The sequence below is a fragment of the Mytilus edulis genome, chromosome 8 (assembly GCF_963676685.1).
Source record: "Mytilus edulis chromosome 8, xbMytEdul2.2, whole genome shotgun sequence".
Lineage (NCBI taxonomy): Eukaryota > Metazoa > Mollusca > Bivalvia > Mytilida > Mytilidae > Mytilus > Mytilus edulis.
In genome coordinates this window covers 47,750,898-47,769,898 of record NC_092351.1, presented here as the reverse complement: position 1 = coordinate 47,769,898, position 19,001 = coordinate 47,750,898, and the positions used below count along the sequence as shown (strand labels likewise).

Genomic DNA, 19,001 nt, shown 5'->3' with positions numbered 1-19,001 from the left:
GAGGTAATACGTAATACTACATACTTCACTGAGTCAAACATGAATAATATATGTTCAAACAATTATATCTACTGCTCTATCGTTGTAATAAAAACCAAAATCGATGTGTTTAGTCAGTTAAAAAAAATGAAATTGAAGACTGCTGATTTTTCATGAAAATTAAATTGCAATAGCTGTGCGTTCCATTCTCAGATGATTCAGTTTTAAAACGGTTTGCACTACAGACTAGATGAGTACCATGTGTTGTGGCTGTATACTTGTACGATGTCATCGTTGATTAGACTGTTGGTTATTTTTGTTTATTATTCTGTAATATTCTCACAGCAAAGTAAGTGAATTGATTAAATTATTTGTTTTCTACTTTGTATTGTGATTTATTTTATCAATTATCCCTCTTTTAGCACATACTTACAACTTCTCGTCCAATCAAATTACTTAAATTTCCCTTCTGACTTTCATAGTACATACTTTTTCCGTGTACTAAGTAACTACGCATGAATGACCACAAGGGTAAGATTTCATTGTATCGTAATCAAGATATTGAAATAAAAATTGCTACCGGCTATTTTGAAAAAAAATGTTGTGTTCCACCTGTTGGTGACCTTCTGCTGTTGTTTTTTCTATGGTCGGGTTGTTGTCTCTTTGACACATTCCCCATTTCCATTCTCAATTTTATTCCAAATTAAACTAAATAGTTTGTAAATAGTTTTCAAATTAATTTTTAAACATCCCACTATTTAATCTTTAGATCTAAAAATGTTTTTGACAATTAAAAGTTTCTTTCATTTAAATAAAGAATAACACATATAATTCTTTATCACTTGATTAGAGTACAATGCCATCTAAAATTGTAATCATTTATCTTCCATGTAATTACTTTGTACATAAAAATAGAGTGAACCATGAAATCTTGTGAAGGGAAATAAAAGCAATTTGATCGATTTCGTCATGAATTGATTGATAATTGGTTGCTTAATGTCCAGTGACAGATATTTCATGCATGTAAACTATCCACTAGACTGCCTATGGGTACATACCAGGGGCAGATCCATCCATTTTAAAAGGGTTCCAACCCCAAAAAAAGGGGAAGGGGGTCCAAATGTATGTTCTTATTCAAAACATTGATCATCCCCACCCTCTTTTTGGACTGCCACTGCAAACTATCTAAATGTTTTAAAATTTATCATGTATAGTACATTTGTAGTAAAACACAGCTTTATACAAATAAACATACTTACACCAGCAACTACAACCTTTTCATTCTGGAGTCAATATCTTACAATGATAATAGTGAGTAGATTTACAAAACTACGAAAATGAGCTACACCTAGTCAGCTAAAACATATCAATAGACTACTTACAGGATTACTCAAGTTGTAAATATGTGCTACATTGGATAGTGTATATAAAGGTATATACTATGAAAATAAGAGCTTGGGGCAAGCCCCTCGCTCTAGTTTTCATAGTATATACCTTTCTATACACTTACCCATACAACTGTTTTTATCATTTTGGGCATTTGCTTTTGTTAATTATAAATAATAAATGAATGTTTAGTTCCATTCCACCTACATGTAGAATAACAGGCAGAATGTAAGTTTTCATGTTTAAAACCAAAGTCTTTTAATGTAGTCGTTTAATAACCTCTTTTTAACTCCGACAAAATTATCCACTTTACACTATAACAAAAGAAATTAAACTTACAACTTACAAATATTGTCATGTTTAAGATTAATCATACGAGAACACTTTTAAAAAATGGAGACCATTACCTGTACTTATTTTGACTGTAAAATAATTTTAAAATATTATCATTCAGATTCAAAGATGTATTACAAAGTTAATACATCCAGACCAATCCAATTTTGAACCGATATTTTGTATGTAGATACACATGTCATTTAAAGATGAAAATAGATGCATTAAAACAAATGGATTTGTTTCTAAATATACTCCAATTTCACGATCAACACGACAAGACTATCCAATAGCACCTCTGCTTTATGTCATGGGCTTGCGCAATAAGGGCTACTAATAAAGACATTGAAGAATACGAAAAAAAAACAACAGTAAAAATTCCATTTGAAATGTTAACAATATACGACTTAATTCTTGGGCTAGAATTAATTACGATAGAACTACAAGGTATGTTTATAAGGGCGTTACAAGAGAAAAATCCTAGGTTCACTAAAATTAAATTGGTGAAAAACAAAAGACGATGATATGATTTGGAGTGATAACGTAATAAAATAAAAAGTCGTCTGGAGGTCGTGAAAACCAGAAATCCGACCTTCATCGGCAATATATCCATTGTAAAAAGTATGGTTTTGTCCTTAATTGTGTTAGAAATTGACAGTTTTCATTTCTTGCTACTTCACTTCGGGACACTCCTGCCAGGAAATAATACTTAGACGGAAGTCTTGAATAGTGTTTGATTAAATAAAACTGATCACGTATTTCAACGATAACCATTTTTATCATATATTTAGTGGTAAATACAGTAGTTCTGAATATTTGATAAATAGCCTGCTGTTTAATCAATATCGCGCAACGTTGATGCGCACCATTAAGCATACCCTTTATCACTCCCCTACCCTTTATCGCACCCTTTATCACACTCCTAATCATTTTTTTTAACTCCGTTTTAATTTATGCAAGCTTCTCCAGAATTTTTTTTCCTCAAATTTTTTTTCTCAAAATTGATCCTAAATGAACGAACATTCGGACGTGACGCAATTTATTAAATGACGTCATTGTTTGGAATGTGAGGTCACAAACGTCGAGTTTTCATTTTTCTGACACACGAAATGCAACTATAAAAAAGAACTCAATGAAATGCCATACAAAACACCCCAAAAAAAATACAATAAACAAAATATTTTTAAAAACACAGCATGCAAATAATAAGGTAACCCAGGTGCTTCGGACGAGTAATTGAGCAGTTCTTTTATAGCTTTTAAAACAAGACAAAAGTAGAACTGAAGGTAACCCAGGTGCTTGGGATCAGAAAACAGTTCATTTATACTCTCCTGTTGAAATATATGATAAAGCGTATAAAACATGGCAAAATCCGTATCACATGCCGTATCACCCTCGACCAATATCATCCCTCGGGCCTAAAGGCCCTCTGGCTGATATTGGTATCTCGGGATGATACGGCATATGGTACGGATTTTGCCATGTATTATTCTCTATTTATTTGCATTTGCGAATAAGATATAATGAAGAATATTTTCGTATTGATGACATTGCTGTATATATAATCCTCTATGAACATTATGAAATGCAACTACCTGTTATATGCGAGATTATTCTTAATTACGGTATTAGTCTTGTGATAAGAATTATCGTGTTTTTGATGGTTATTTTAAGAGCTAAGTGTTGTTTCTGTTCTTGTTTTTAATGTGTTTTCGTTTATGTTCGATTTGGTTATGTTCTGGTCTATATTAAACAGGAGAGGGAAAGAAAACGAAAGAGATAACAAAAAGTTTAACTCCGTAACATTGTTCATCATTTCATTGTTTGTGAATCATGTGGAGGTCTTATTAGCAAATTCATTAAGGAATATAAAAGGTTTACCAATATGGTGTTTTATTCTTTTTGTCTTACTTATATTTAAATGTTAAAGGAGGGACTGGACTACAATTTTGGAAAAGTTAATAACAAATATAGGAAAATAAAACAACATAATAATAACACTGCATTAACGGACATGTTTTTATTTTTCTAGGTACTCTGACCTGTCCTGCTGGTTGGAATTCTATTGACTTGAAATGTTATAAAATGTCTCACCAGTCTTTAACTTTTTGGAATGCAAGAGAATACTGTAATAATCATAATGCTGACGTCATTATGCCGAAAACGACCGAAGAGAACAATGCAATGAAAACCCTGCTTCGACAGTAAGTAATTGGGCCATATTAACAAAATATTGTTTTTCAGTAAATGGAAATTCAGTTATTTTTTCAAAAGTTTTCTTAGTACATATATCCTCTTTGTTTCCGCCACTATATTTTTTGTTTTTTGTCCATCCATGACACACAATCAGTACATGCACGGCAAAAACACATAAAAAGAAAATGAACAACGCTTGTATTAGTGTTCTTTATCTCAAAATCACAGTGAGGTCTTCTTGCTTGAGCGGAATTCTGTGCAAAAATGATTCTAATAGACTTTGTAATATGTAACACCACCAAATCGGGTCCGGTCAAAAAAATATACCTGAAAGTAGTACACATTTAAAAAAAAATAGTTTCTTTGCATAGGTGTTTATATCAAACTATCTAGAATGTATTTTAGTAACCAGTAATGGCTTTTCTAAAAAGCTTGCCGTTTTATAGCTTACATGTATTATGTTGAACATTTTTTTTTTTGCTTTGAATATTTCTCTGCATATAAATTGTAATGAGATAAAAAGTGGATTAGAAAAAATGTCATGATTACAGTATTTTAAGGGTTACAACTTTTTTTTTGTGCGTGGTGATTTTAACCGCTGGAAAGAGCTTAATTTCCATATCACTTGCGTTTTTTTCTGTACTTATGTTGGTAAACTTTTTTATGACTTAATTTTTCAGCAGCCATATCACTTTTACTATTTGTTTGTTTGATTGCGTTTGAGAAAAGTGTTATCATTCATTGTCCCGATAAACCAACTCACAAATGTTTTAAATCCCAATGCATCTTTTTTATACTAGAACACATTGTTCCTGTACCATACTTAAGTAGATTTTAGTAGTGTATAAGGGTAAATACTTTCTGCAGGAAAATGTTTAAGGAGAAAATTGGTTTAAAGTCGGTTCTGAAAAAAAATCGACAGATTGGCATGTTATGAAGTAAAGTAAATACATGTGTGACTCTCTGGTGACTACTTGTTGTCTATATATTGGTCTTCTTGTTATTTGTTGTTTAAGCTTTGTGATAATCCGATGAGTCAACCCTTTTTCGATAGGGTTTATTGTTAGTTCTTACATAATAGAAACGAAAGGATATAGGGGTGTCCATCCAGAACACAAACTCGATCGGCACATGCACAGCCAAAAACACAAGAATCAAATGAAGAGCACTTGTATTGATGTATGATGCGCTTTATCACCACTGTCCCAGGTTAGGGGCGGGTTGGGTGCCCGTAAACATGGATAACCCCGCCAAGTTCGCTATGTACCTGTACCAAAAGCCTGAATTTCGTTGGTTTTCGTTTGTTGCTGTGTATCATATTTGTTTTTCGTTGATAAATGTTTCGTACATTCATCAATGACATGCCATTAGTTTTGTCGTTTAATTATTTTAACATTCAATGCTTTTAGAGCTTGCAATGCGGTATGAGATTTTCTCATTGTTAAATACCGTAAGGTGACGATTATATGCTTACATCTATGTCATTATGTCTCTGTTGGATAGTTAACTCATTGGTAATCATACCACATCTTCTATAAATATCTGACTGACTAACATCAACCCAACCTTTCTTCTATACTATCATATAGACCGGAGATAAATGAACATTAAAATTAATCGAAAATAAGTCATTTGAAGATACTTGTTTTGACATTTGTTTTTACTTTTGAATTATATCACTTAATAGATACTGATCTTAATTTTTCTACAGACAGAAGCATACGCAATTCTTCCTATATAGATATAGGAAGATGTGGTGTGAGTGCCAATGAGACAACTCTCCATACAAATAACAATTTAAAAAGTAAACCATTATAGGTTAAAGTACGGCCTTCAACACGGAGCCTTAGCTCACACCGAACAACAAGCTATAAAGGGCCCCAAAATTACTAGTGTAAAACCATTCAAACGGGAAAACCAACGGTCTAATCTATATAAAAACGAGAATTTTATGAGCGTAACATTTGTAAAACGGATCTGCACGATCACGACATTGTGTTTCTTGATATAGCGAAACAAGTGTGCATTTTAAACAAACCAAAATCGCTGATGTTTCGGCTATTTATGCATTACATACAATACAAAGGTAACAATGAAACAGGCCGGTTTCAACCGTTGCTGAATAGTTTTTTCTGCACGAGTAGTCAGGTCCAGGTCCGAGGCGATAGCAACTAAAAAGATAATAACTGAAAAGTGTCCGTGTATCATCTAAAAAGTGTCCGTGTATCATCTAAAAAGTGTCCGTGTATCATCTAAAAAGTGTCCGTGTATCATCTAAACAGTGTCCGTGTATCATCTAAAAAGTGTTCGTGTAACACCCTCTAATGTACTGTTTTTCAATAGCTCTGCTTGGGGAAAAGTCGTACAAAGATAATTATATGCAAGTGTGTGACTATATTATTTAAGAATTGAATGCTTCTTTTTGTAACTTAATCGGGGTGTAAATAAAGGCAACAGTAGTATAAAAGCGTTGACCGAAGCGCTTCATTCCCAAAATGTGAGCACCGTCAACGCTTTTACACCACTATGAAGTTACAAAAATAATCATTCAATACTTATAATTAATTTGTTTTAGCTAGAATCATGAAAACACGATTTCTATCAAGTTTTTCTTTAATTTACCTGTGCACTTTATTGTGGGACCTAGAGTCATCTTCATTGTGTAATGAATGTTAATTTCAGAAGTTAGCCAATCAAAATAACTGTATCATAATGAAACATACATCTAATGTAATTATTGTTTTGTATAACGATGCGCATGAGTGATTATTGTATGCTTTGTAACTCACAAGTTAATTATGCATCCAAAAGTTAAAATAATATTTGCATCTGAAGCAAAAACATTTAAATGATTAAGACAGAACAAAACTCAATTAATTTGAAACAATTTTGTGTTTGACCTTGCTTCATTAAATATCGATTCAACACTTTACTATCAACTTGATTGAACACTTCACTGGCATTTTCATGACCTGCTATCATGAAGGTTTTCCGGCCTCACTTACGGATACGCTCACATATAATAGTTGCACCCCAATATTACACAATCAGACGTTAAGAAAACGTTTACTTCATACGGAATAAGGTAATATTTACCAATGAGAATCCCTTAACAGATTTACGCCATTACGACTAATTAGACCGTGTCTCATTTGACACGGTATTTCAGGTATCAAATGAAAGGTAAAGGACTGGTGATCCTTGTAGAACACATAGTGACTGTTTTATTTTTGCTTTCTGGATATACCGTTTGGTCTAGCGGGACGGCTGCAGTGCAGGCGATTTGGTGTCACGATATCACAGTAGCATGTACCAGTTTCAATATATATATGGGAACCAGTACATGCAGCATGAGTAGAGGATATACATGTGCTGTGTCGATTTTGTAGTTCACAGAATGATGAACGTGAACTTCATTTTCATGATTTTCTTATAAACTGTACATTTTATATAATGATATCAGAGAAACTGTTTGAGCGAGATATAAGTGTTGCGGGACAATATGGAGCCAGGTAACCATGGACAATTCACATTTCTAATGGTGAACAATCCACGAAATATAGCTAAATACTTAGTAGCGTCATTTTTTCATAGAAAACAAATAGTTTACTCTAGGTTACACATGTTACATTCAAAATCTTTTTCAAATACTTCAGAAGAACCAATTCTGGATTTTTACAAATTCTCATTCTTAGATTATGATTATCTTTCTCTCGAATTTAAATTGACAATTAACACGTGATATTGAAACATTAACATTAAATCGAAAGTAAAAGGTAAAATCACAAAAATACTGAACTCAGAGGAAAATCAATTCGGAAAATCAATAATCACATGGCAAAATCAAATATCAAAACGCATCAAAAACGAATGGACAAGAACTGTCATATTCCTGACTTGGTACAGGCATTTTCAAATGTGGAAAATGGTGGATTGAACCTGGTTTTATAGCTAGCTAAACCTCTCACTTGTATGATAGTCGCATCAAATTCCATTATATTGTCACCGATGCATGAACAAAACAAACAGACACAATACGTAAAAATGTTAAAAATAGTGGTACAATAGTCAACATTGTGTTATCATATTAATCACTATAAAAACAACAAATGTAACGAAGAAGCACAAAAAGGCATACATCAAATTAACATCCTCATTTTGATTATATAATACGATTTTATTTGTCTATGTAAAATGCACCCATCAAGGAAGGAGGGTTTTGAGTACTGGTGTAAAATTGCGCGTTTGAAATTCGCACAGGTAGACATGACATATTTTTGTCGTTCAAAGTATGACGGGATGCATAAATGCAGTCACGCAAAATAAATATAACAAAAACTGACTTAACAGTTAAAGTAATAATAATAAATAAAATAATAGTGTGGTTCAAAGTATGACGGGATACATAAGTACAGAATCACGTCAAATGTATATCACAAAAACAGTGGGTTAACAGTAAAAGTAATATTAATAAATAAAATAATTTTGTCATTCAAAGTATGATGGGATACATAAGTACAGAGTTACGTCAAAAGGATATCTCAAAAACAGACTTAATAGTAAAAGTAATATTAATAAAGACAACTAAAAGAATAATATAACACGTTATTAAGATGATAAACAACGTCAGTACGCAAAATCTATACTTCAAGACCATCGTGTATTATTTAATTTTCAAACAAAAAGGCGACTTATTGATCCATGTATATACTTTTATTGATTTACACATGTCACTATAATAAACAATTAACTTACTTTTACTATAACATTGCTGATTATATTAATGCAAAAAAAAAGTTATAATTAACAGGGTTAACAGTACCAAACAATGGTATGGAATTTGGATTGGACTTACCGATATTGAATCTGAAGGAACATGGCTTTGGAATGATGGAACAAAACTAAATTCTGCAAATGAACATTGGGATACTGAATATGGTAAGCTTTTATTATAACTAAAATGCAAATAAAAAATAGAAAGTCCACTTAAGCACATACCCTCAACAATTTCGTGAAGATGGCTACATACTTAGGAGAGATCATTCAATATGCGTCTTAACAGAAACAATCATTGAATGTACTATGTCCGATTTTCTAGTGCAACAGGCAGACAATCTAAATTAATTAAAGAGTTCAATAGTCCGTTGCAGTTGTTTCCTGCGTATGTCAGATTAGTCTAATACGTACATTAAGTAAAAGTAAATTATCTTCATCGACGCAAATTTACAACAAAACAGAAACCAAAAGTTAATGGTAAAAGTTTATATTAGAACCTGTATACATGAGGTTTTGAGAACACATAAGCACTGATCTCTTGAATAGTGAATGTATGGAAAACAAACCTTTTTGCTCCTTAAGTCCTTAGATATTTTATGAAGCTATCAGTTATCATCCTTCATATGTAAAATACATTAGTATATACTATATCAGTATACATGTACTATATGAACTATTTGCATTTGGGCTTCAAACTTCTAGCATTTAATGCAATAATGTAAACGGAAAAGAAAGGATACGGTTCAACTGCGAGCATACAATTCATTTTGGATTTTGTCATTGATATTTAGAAATGAGCAAAGGCCCTGACCAAGTAAATAGTTTGATACAAGATGTCTTATTCAAAGATGTAACTGTAATGTTATAGTTAGTTTCTGAAGTCCGCAACATAAGATTATGTTAGAATGATGTATCATTGACAATCATACCACATTTCCTTATTATTTTGTCCAAAACATTGTTGGAAATGGTCAGTTTAGGTTAAATATGTCAATTTTCAAATGTGTTTGACGTCATGGTGGCATCACTAATTCCTTAATATATCATTTCTTTGTCAATTATTGATTTCACAAAAGCAAAATAATTTTCTTCCCTTGAGCTATATTATTTTTAAATAATGATATTTTAAATATTCCTAGAAATTTTATTCAAGGGAGTAATTGGAAATTTATCACACATATTTGTCTTTAATGTTTTGGTATCGAAGAGTTAGACTACTTCTCAATTTATTCTAGTACACTTGAATACATAACAATTATACTACTTCAATCAAATCATTGCTCATGGTTTGTCATGCAATCGTCAATAATTGCAAGTAATACAAATATGTAGTTGCTTCTATACAATGGGCACATAGCGACACTTTCTGCTATTATACGTAGGCCTAGCAAAAGAAATTTCCGATGAGCTTGTGATATACAAATAAGATGCAACACATGTGATTAGATACCCTTCAAATATCTAATGTAGGATATTGATACATAGAAAATTATATTAAGCAATCTTCAGAGTATAAAAAATTGATGAATTATATTCAATGAAGATTGAGAACAACTGCATTTCCAAGCTTACACATTTACCTCAATGCTTTCCTATTTCGTACTTTATTTGGCCCTTTAAACTCTTTTGACAAGTTTCAGATGAGTCTTTTATAAACATTTTGATATTGGTATTCATGATGAGTTTATTTACCTTAACATAAATGTTTATGTGTGTGAAAAGATATTGAAAACAAATATAAAATTGATCTTCTAACGAAATCAATACACTTACTGTGACTTTACTATAGGTGTTGCTGTTTACCGTTACCTATAATTGTTCAATCAGATTGTAAAATTGACAATACAATGGGAAATTTAATTGACCAGTTGGTATTAGAGTTGGTAAATAGATGATCTCTCATAAATTGATAGTCTACTGAATGCTGTCCAAGCACTTCTGACACCTGTTCATGTGGTATTAAGGCTGCAATATTTATCTTTATTAAATAACATACTATTGAAATTAGTATACACGGTATGAACTAGCTAGAGTATGACCACAAGATGCAAACTTAGTTCATGTTCTAACATTTGCTAAATTTTGCTGATTTAAAAAAAAAAATCCCAATGTTCATCATTAGATTTCTAAAACAAGTAAAGACATATAAATTGTAATTTCAGTCTTTTTCCATTGAAAGTAATGTACTCCTTGAAATAATTACAATTGTCACAGAAGCACAACATTTAAAAAGAAAAAGAGAGATTTTTATTTTACCGCCATTTAAAATTTTAGAAGTGAACAAGCCAAAGCAACAATGTATATGTTTTTCTTGCTAATTAATTGCATGTCATACAATGCAGTACATTTCCTCTTAATGTTTTCACAGCCAAATACTATGAGTGCTTGAAATTCTTGTATCTCTTTGGCTCTTTCTAATGAGAGATAACACATTTTTTTTACATTTTTTGGGAATCTGAATTATTTTATACTTTCCGTAAGTTTCCAGAATTAATAAAAACCTGAACAAATGTGTGCGTTTCTTTATTGAGGCATTTGTTTGCTTATTGACATGAGCCTTGTACAAAGTGTTTATGCATAGTGAAGTATCACAAATGATAATAGCTATGAATAAATTGTTTTATTTATTTATTTATTGACACTGATATTTGATTTCCCATTAAGTATTCCAGTTTCAATATTTGAAATAATTCATCAAAATTTACCCAATTTTATATTTTTTTTCTGAATTTTTACTATATCACTAGATTTTTTTCTATATCCACAGCATTCTTTTTAATTTCCAATGATATATATATTCCAATTAAACAGGTGCAGAGTCTTTAAATTAGATCCAGAATTTTGTAATTTTCTATTATTTCTAATATAATATTCAAAATGAGTATCCTCACTTTACAAATATTTTATGATATTTTCCACTATATCTATGATATCACTTTAGAGTACATCCACAGTATTCAGTTTTAATTCATTTCCCATGTTATATGTCCCAATTAAACAACATGCCATATTAACCAATGTTCCTGTTAATGCTATCAAATTCAGCTCGTTGAAAAATAAAACTGATTTCGATATCTTGCCCAGCTTATATCATCAAAATAAATTAATTGAGCAATATATTCATATCAAACCTAGCTTATGGCGTTACAATATACTTATAATCCGAATACGATATTGCTCATGTCGTTTGATTTGGAAAGTGAACGCCAACATTAAGGAGACCTTTTTCGGGGGAAAAGGTTGATGGCAGTTTTGAAATCACGTTTCCTAAACTGTTGCACTTATAGTAACTTTTACTCTATATTTTATTTTATTAACAAAATGGATGTTTTGTAGATGAACCAAATGGATTCACCATTGAGAATTGTGTTGTCGATCATACAAGGACTGAAAAATGGCTTGTTATCTCGTGTAATTGGGAAAACAGGGCAGTTTGTCAGTTGAAAGGTATTTCAATTTACAAATATAAGCACCATTTTTGTGGAAATTAAGTGCTTATAATGTTATCACCGTGTATCATCAGTACACCGGATATAGGTACTAAGAAAGTGGGCATGATCGATTTTGACCTTTCACGGTAACGAAAATCTTTGTTTTGCTTGATCAATATTCAATGTACATTTCTCAACATTTGAAATTCCTGCTCCCAAGTAATTTTCGCATCGATTTGTTCCTATTCATAAAACAAATTTGATATACTAATAAGAAAAATTAACTTGTACAAGCGCAAATAGTTGTGAATGTCAACACCAACTTTCAATTTCGAAACAGTTGTTGAGACATTTACATGTTTTATCTGAAAGAAATCTAATACAGGGTAAAAGTAATAGTCACCAATCATAAACCTACCTGTGATTACTCATTCCTTGAAACATTTTGGGTAATAAACAGTATAAAAATAATGTTTTTGTGTACGGTGTACAACTACATAACTATGCACCGTACATACGGATTTATGTGGTCAGCTAAACACCGTATACAACACTTTTTTAGGGATAAAATATCGAAAAATAATAATCAATGCCAATTATTGAAACAGCTATACTAATTACACACACACATTGACCTTTTATCAGAAAAAGAGTTGCAATGAATATAGAATTATATCGGATGAGACGAGGGCCAACTTCTTTGACAAGTATTTGCACATTCTTTTACAATGTTTTAGTAATCCCTCTTGTTTTGGGAAAATAATGAGACATCTCTAACCATCAACATACGACCAAATCATTTCTTTAAACAGCAATTATGTTTAGATTGAAGTACACATTGATATTATGTGAACAAAACAAAGATTTTCGTTACCGTGTAAGATCAAAACGCCCGTTTGGTTAGTACCTATATCCGATGTACGATGATACACGGTGGTTATGGCAATATGAAATAAACTAGCGTGCGGTATCAATGAATCAAAAATATACATTTTTAACTTAAACATACGAAATAATAAATTCAAGTTATTATTTCTGAAATGCGTTACAACTCGGAAATGTTAAAAGAACGTGAAGCATTTTATTGATGGAATGTTTGAACGAAGTACAGAAAAGGTAACAAAGCCCAGATTTGAGTTTACTGAGAGTACGGGTCAGTAAGTACTGAAAAAGAGAGGTGAAAGATACCAAAGGGCAATTAAGGCAACATTAGTTTACTGACGTTTAAATCTCATACATCGATTGATAAGATATACGAAGGTAACAAACAAAAGCTTATGGTATAGGATTAAACACATTTTTTCTAGAGGTTATTGATGTGTAAACCGGGGCGATTAACTGACAAACTGAATAAAAGTTTGTGAGTAAGAGACCCGGTTTACACATCAATAACCTCTAGAAAAAATGTGTTTAATCCTTATAATTCTTCAGCCAAACATACGCCATTATTAATTTACATTATTTGGTTGACGGCTACTACATTTACCATCAAAAGCACAATGACATGTCGTAATTAAGGAGTACGCCGCCATCTTTACTTTCTAAAAACCATAAATGTCCGATATTTGCAACAGAATCTAAAATGAAATAGCACCTACCTCAAAAACTTCATTTTAATTAGATTTTATACGAATTTGAAGAGTACACGTTACGAAATAATCTTTCCCTTGAAAACTTTCATCCGTGTGACGTCGTGTTTTGCCATGACGTAAATTCGCCAAATCCTTCATTAAATTTCGCGGAATTTTATAAAAATTTTATTTTTATACATTTTCGAAGCTTTAGGGCATTTATTTTATTTCTTTTTTTTGTTTTGTTATATATGCATTAGAATAGAAACAACTGGTATGCAATTGTTTTATAATCTCAATTTGCTGAAAATCCCAGTATCCATTCCTAGCAAGAATGTGTATCGCGCATGAATAGATAACGAAAGTAGTTTCGGAAACATGGTTTATCGAAGTGTAAACCAAGATAAATATTCTAATTGACCAATCCAATTCAAGATTTTATAGATATGCAAATGATATAAGAATTATAATCAAATGAACTTCAAAAGGACAGAAACTGGGTTTGCCGACAGGGTTAGCGTATCCTGTGATGTATGCATCGAAATGTTCCAATCGGGAATAAGAATGACAAATCAGACAAGTACTCTTGTATCTAAAGATCTAAGTCTGTGAAAATATGTCGTCAACAAAAACCTTCGAAATTTTTAGTTTAGTCCGAGATTAGCTCACTATATTCAACCGCCCATTACAAATGTTTAATATGACCTGACGGCCATAAACGGGAAGTATAAAATATATTTAACGTATGTGGTTACTATCTTACAGTACAAGTTATAATCAAGTAGGACACATAATCCTTCTAATACAAATTTGAATTCCAATATCTACCACTAGAAATTGGAACTCTGATTTAAAACTTAGTAAAATCCAGTACAAGTCATAATTCCAATATCTACTGGTAGAAATTGGAATATCCAGATTTGTACTAAGAGGACTGAATTGTACTAGATTTTTACTAAAAAAAGCAAATGATAGAATTATTTTGATTTCATTTGTAATGAAATAAACTAATATTATCGAACTTTTTAAACAGTAAAGAGGTATGGCCAATTTCTTGATCTCGCAGCAAAGACTTTTTTTTAAAAGTCCTTAAATCTATTCTTGAATTTACAGTATCACGACGTTTTTAACCAAAACCAAAATTTTATTGGAAGGATTTTATATATTGTCTATCAGATAAAAATTTATCCATTAATCTTAATGATATCTTTCGATACGAAATTTAACGAAAACATTTAATTTTCAATTATGTCTCAAAATTAATATTCAGAAGACAATCTTGTTAACTTACGCAAAATCTGTTTCCCTTAACTTTGTTCATTTTGTAAAGTCGAATTTGTTTGTTCATCAAAATACCATAAACAAAATAATCTTATTAAAAATAAAAATAAATTCACGAAAGGTTACCATATAACCTGGATCCTACTAGAAATTTAATCCTGAATTCTCCTTGTACAAATTTAGATATCCCAATTTCTACTAGTAGATATAAGAATTCTGATTTGTACTGGATTTGAATAAGTATAAATTGGAATTCTGATTTGTACTGGATTTGAATAAGTATAAATTGGAATTCTGATTTGTACTGGATTTGAATAAGTATAAATTAGAATTCTGATTTCTACTGATAGATATTGGAATTCCAGATTTTTACTAAGAGGATTCAGGATCCAACTGGATTCCAATTTGTACTGTAATATCAACATTGATAACATTGAACCTGAAAGCCTCTAGATATATAAATTTTCACAAGAAGTAGTAACTGATTCTTTGCCCGTTGTTTTTTTTCACATAGTTTATATAAAAGAAAACAAATTATAAAACAGCCATTGAAAAAAAAAAGGTTTTAAAACTATGTACCACAAATATCATATTTACATGATTTATGCTAATATTCATTAATAGATGTAATAGTCAACGAGGGTGACAGCGTTCAGCTTACTTGTGGCGTCAACAACATGCAGACTTCATGGACCAGATCTGTTAATAACACAAGCGTAATACTGTCTGAATATGCAAATGGTGTATCTTTGACAAACCTAGTATTCGATAATGTGAAATGGTCTGATCAAGGAAATTACGAATGCAGCTTTACAAACACCGAAGGATTACATGAGACCAAAATTACAAGACTATTTGTAAATACTTGTATGTTTATATCATTTTTACTGTTTAGAGTAACGCTTTTGAACTACCCATCGCTACGAGTTTAAAACTATTGTAAGATAATTGTGTTGATAATGTGACAACTGTAACATGCATATTGTTAAATATAATAGGTCATCCAAAACAATAGTATTCTTTTACTATTTATGTAAAGTAATTTATGTAACGTCGAGTTGTCAAAAGTTTGTAGGATTATACAGTATTGACTGTAGTAAAACTTAACTTAAATATGAAGAGGAGAGACATAAAAACGACTGTTTCGGTAAGCAAAATCAAACGATGGAAAATCATAGTACAATACAAATCAAGAACAACACATACAGACGAACACCATTACACAGTCAGTCAAAAGTAAATGCTTTCTTTTTTAAATAAAGAAGAAGGTACCATAGGCCTGATAGGTGCAATCCAATTCATTCATAAAGCAACGCAATTGCGAGAAGAAATGACAAGCAACAGTTCACATACAACGACAAAGACATCCGATGATGACAAAACGAGACTCTTAATGAAGTCTCTACATGAAATACAGAGAACATGATTTATTTATTAGTTGTTACATTTTTTTTTTGTAGTTGCTTTGAACTATCTTTCAGTAATAACGAATACTTTTCGGTTAGTGTTGTGTGTCTTTGTCTTTATGTTTTTCGTTTTTGTGTTTCGCAATCAGATGGGTCAAGCCATTTCCAACTGATTTGTACAGTTTGTTCTGATGATGTGCTGTTACATCATTGTCACTGATTAGTCGGAGGGTTGACGCTCACACACATTTTTTAAATTTGCTAAATTCTATAAATGCCTGTCCACAGTAGCTACAGTAAGGAATCTGGAATTAAAAGCTCGGCATTGGTTTGTTTCTCTGTTATATGTGTTTTTCGTTTACTGTCTTGTCATATATCAGACCGTTTGTTTTCTCGTTTGAATTGTTTAACATATTTGTCAATTGCAAGTTGAGGCTTTTTATATATGATTATATGGAATTGGTTTATCTCAATGTTGAAGGCCGTAAATTAACCCAAAGTTACGTACCTCCACGTCATGTGGACACTTGGTGATTAGTTGTATTATTTACAATCATAACACAAATCCTCTTTTCTACTAAAATCACCAAATATATCGAGTGAACTCAGGCTCTCCAGAAGGTCAGTTCTACTAGTAAAAGTCGTCATGTTTCTGCAATTCAAATCTGTTGTTGAGGCATGACATAGGATATAAGTCATCAGACAATACGAATTTGCAAATTTTCTTTGACTAAGATATATGTATTTCCAAAATCATATCAAATTGGTTTAGATAGCTACTTCTTCAATATACATTAAACTCCATGAAGAATGAATGTATTATATATTTTTTTTCTAAAAAAGGAATTATGACACAAATATTTTTCCGAGCTTGTGTACTGGCGAACCATCACATGTTGGCTATAAATAAAATATGAATAAAAAGCTCGAAAAGGAATCTTTGCATTCATTAAGGGAACAGAAATTAAACGAGCACTGTACTTAGGACGCAATTGTTACAGGACATATTTAACAATGAATACAATGATATTAAACTCGGATAGATAAGAAAAAAATCCTACATTGACCAATTTCTTACAGAAACACGCATGAAGTACATTTTTGTCTAATCGCTGAAGTTGTGTGAACACTGTTAATGTTTATTGTGTCAGGGCTTGGTTTATTTATAAATGTTAGAACATAAATTAACAACGCTCATACAATAAGCACGTAGCTGGCAATGCCAATAAAACAACAAAGTTGATCACATTTTAGGTGAAATGGAATATTTTCATTTCCAAGAATACATGTATTATACCATGTAAGCTATTTGTCACCGTGCTTACTTTCAACCTAACAGTATTGGAAAATTATTCTATTTTGTAAGGATTAAACCAAGAAAAGGATATTGAAATCACTAGCATTAAAACATAAACGATAAAAGTTTGAAATAGCATACAAAATAGGCCTTATTAAATACTGTCAGAAAAAAGAAGAAAGGGGATAACCGTACTCGTATTCTTGCTCCAGAAAATATATCATAAATTAAGTCCAGTCCACTATTTAGATGAATGATATGAGTCTCTATAATAAAGCATGTGGTACAATTGACGAAAAAACAAATTATGTAAACCAATTTTAGATATAATCACCGTAATACAGAGCGAAATATGATAACGGCATAATTCCCCAATACTACCTTTTGCCATGGCGTTGTCAGTTCGCCTTCGACTTATGAGTGGGAATTCTTTGGTGTCCTCCTTTCTTTAACGGTTGTATTTCGCATTTGACAATATTTTGTCAGCCCCTGATCAGTACTCAATTGTTCGATTATGCTATTAGAAAAACACAGAAAATCTTTGTTTTTTTCTGTTTCAGCAACTCAAATGTGTCCTTGTCGATGTGATTACAGAAGAAAACTGGAATATTGGGAATCGACAATACAACGAAATCAAACAAAAAGAGATTTGTTTAAGGAATTAGAACCTGTCATCCGACAGATACAAGATGAATTAAAAGTCAATAAATCTAAGCTTTCGTCAACTATTCGCAAACTAACATCGGCTAAAGACGATCGCAAGTCATCGCAGACAATTGGTTTTTTTGGTGCCGTTTTCATCTCTGTTGTCTTCGGAATGGTCGTATTAATTGACATAGTTATGTTAAAACAACACATAGAAAACATATGGAAAAAAAGTTCTAAGACATGAAGATAAAGAAAACTAGAACAAGGAAGGAATTTTCAATAGAAGATTCGACGACAACCGTTTTTGTTCGAGTCAATTTTATAGATTTTTCAATTACATGTGTATCTACATATGGTTTTGTTACTACATATATATGTTTTGCCCTGTCCTGTTTTTTTTTCGGTGAAAAATTAGAATACATGTACGTAGCAACGATCTGAAAAGGTGAGTGCAATTGAATGAAAAGGTTATGGATAAAATGCGTATGATTCAAGAAAAAACTTTATCAAATATTTTCAAAGGAAGTTTATACAATATCAAAACCAAAAGATAAATAAAATGTAAAACATAAATTAATAAAAGAAAAGTAAAGTAAAGAAGCAAAAACTTACACACAAGGTAAACAATATCGCCAGTGATGTAATTGATTATTTTCCTAAAAATACAATGAGGTTAGTTGAAAATTACTAATGCTAA

At 31.4% G+C, this 19,001-nt stretch overlaps 1 protein-coding gene across 1 annotated transcript; it reads left to right on the top strand.

Annotated features, from left to right (window-relative positions):
• The first annotated feature begins 224 nt into the window (after positions 1-224).
• On the top strand, positions 225-18,600 carry LOC139487028 (uncharacterized). The gene is made up of 6 exons (XM_071272047.1): positions 225-328; positions 3,731-3,902; positions 8,705-8,832; positions 12,007-12,117; positions 15,578-15,820; positions 18,217-18,600. Exons 1-6 carry the CDS (start codon positions 265-267, stop codon positions 18,546-18,548), a joined length of 1,050 nt encoding a protein of 349 aa, XP_071128148.1. The 5' UTR covers positions 225-264; the 3' UTR covers positions 18,549-18,600.
• Positions 18,601-19,001: the final 401 nt, after the last annotated feature.

Coding starts and splice junctions, on each gene's coding strand:
- LOC139487028 (XM_071272047.1), top strand. CDS start 265: ATGTCATCGTTGATTAGACTGTTGGTTATTTTTGTTTATTATTCTGTA. Junction 329..3,730: donor TGTAATATTCTCACAGCAAA/GTAAGTGAATTG, acceptor TTATTTTTCTAG/GTACTCTGACCTGTCCTGCT. Junction 15,821..18,216: donor AAGACTATTTGTAAATACTT/GTATGTTTATAT, acceptor TTTCTGTTTCAG/CAACTCAAATGTGTCCTTGT.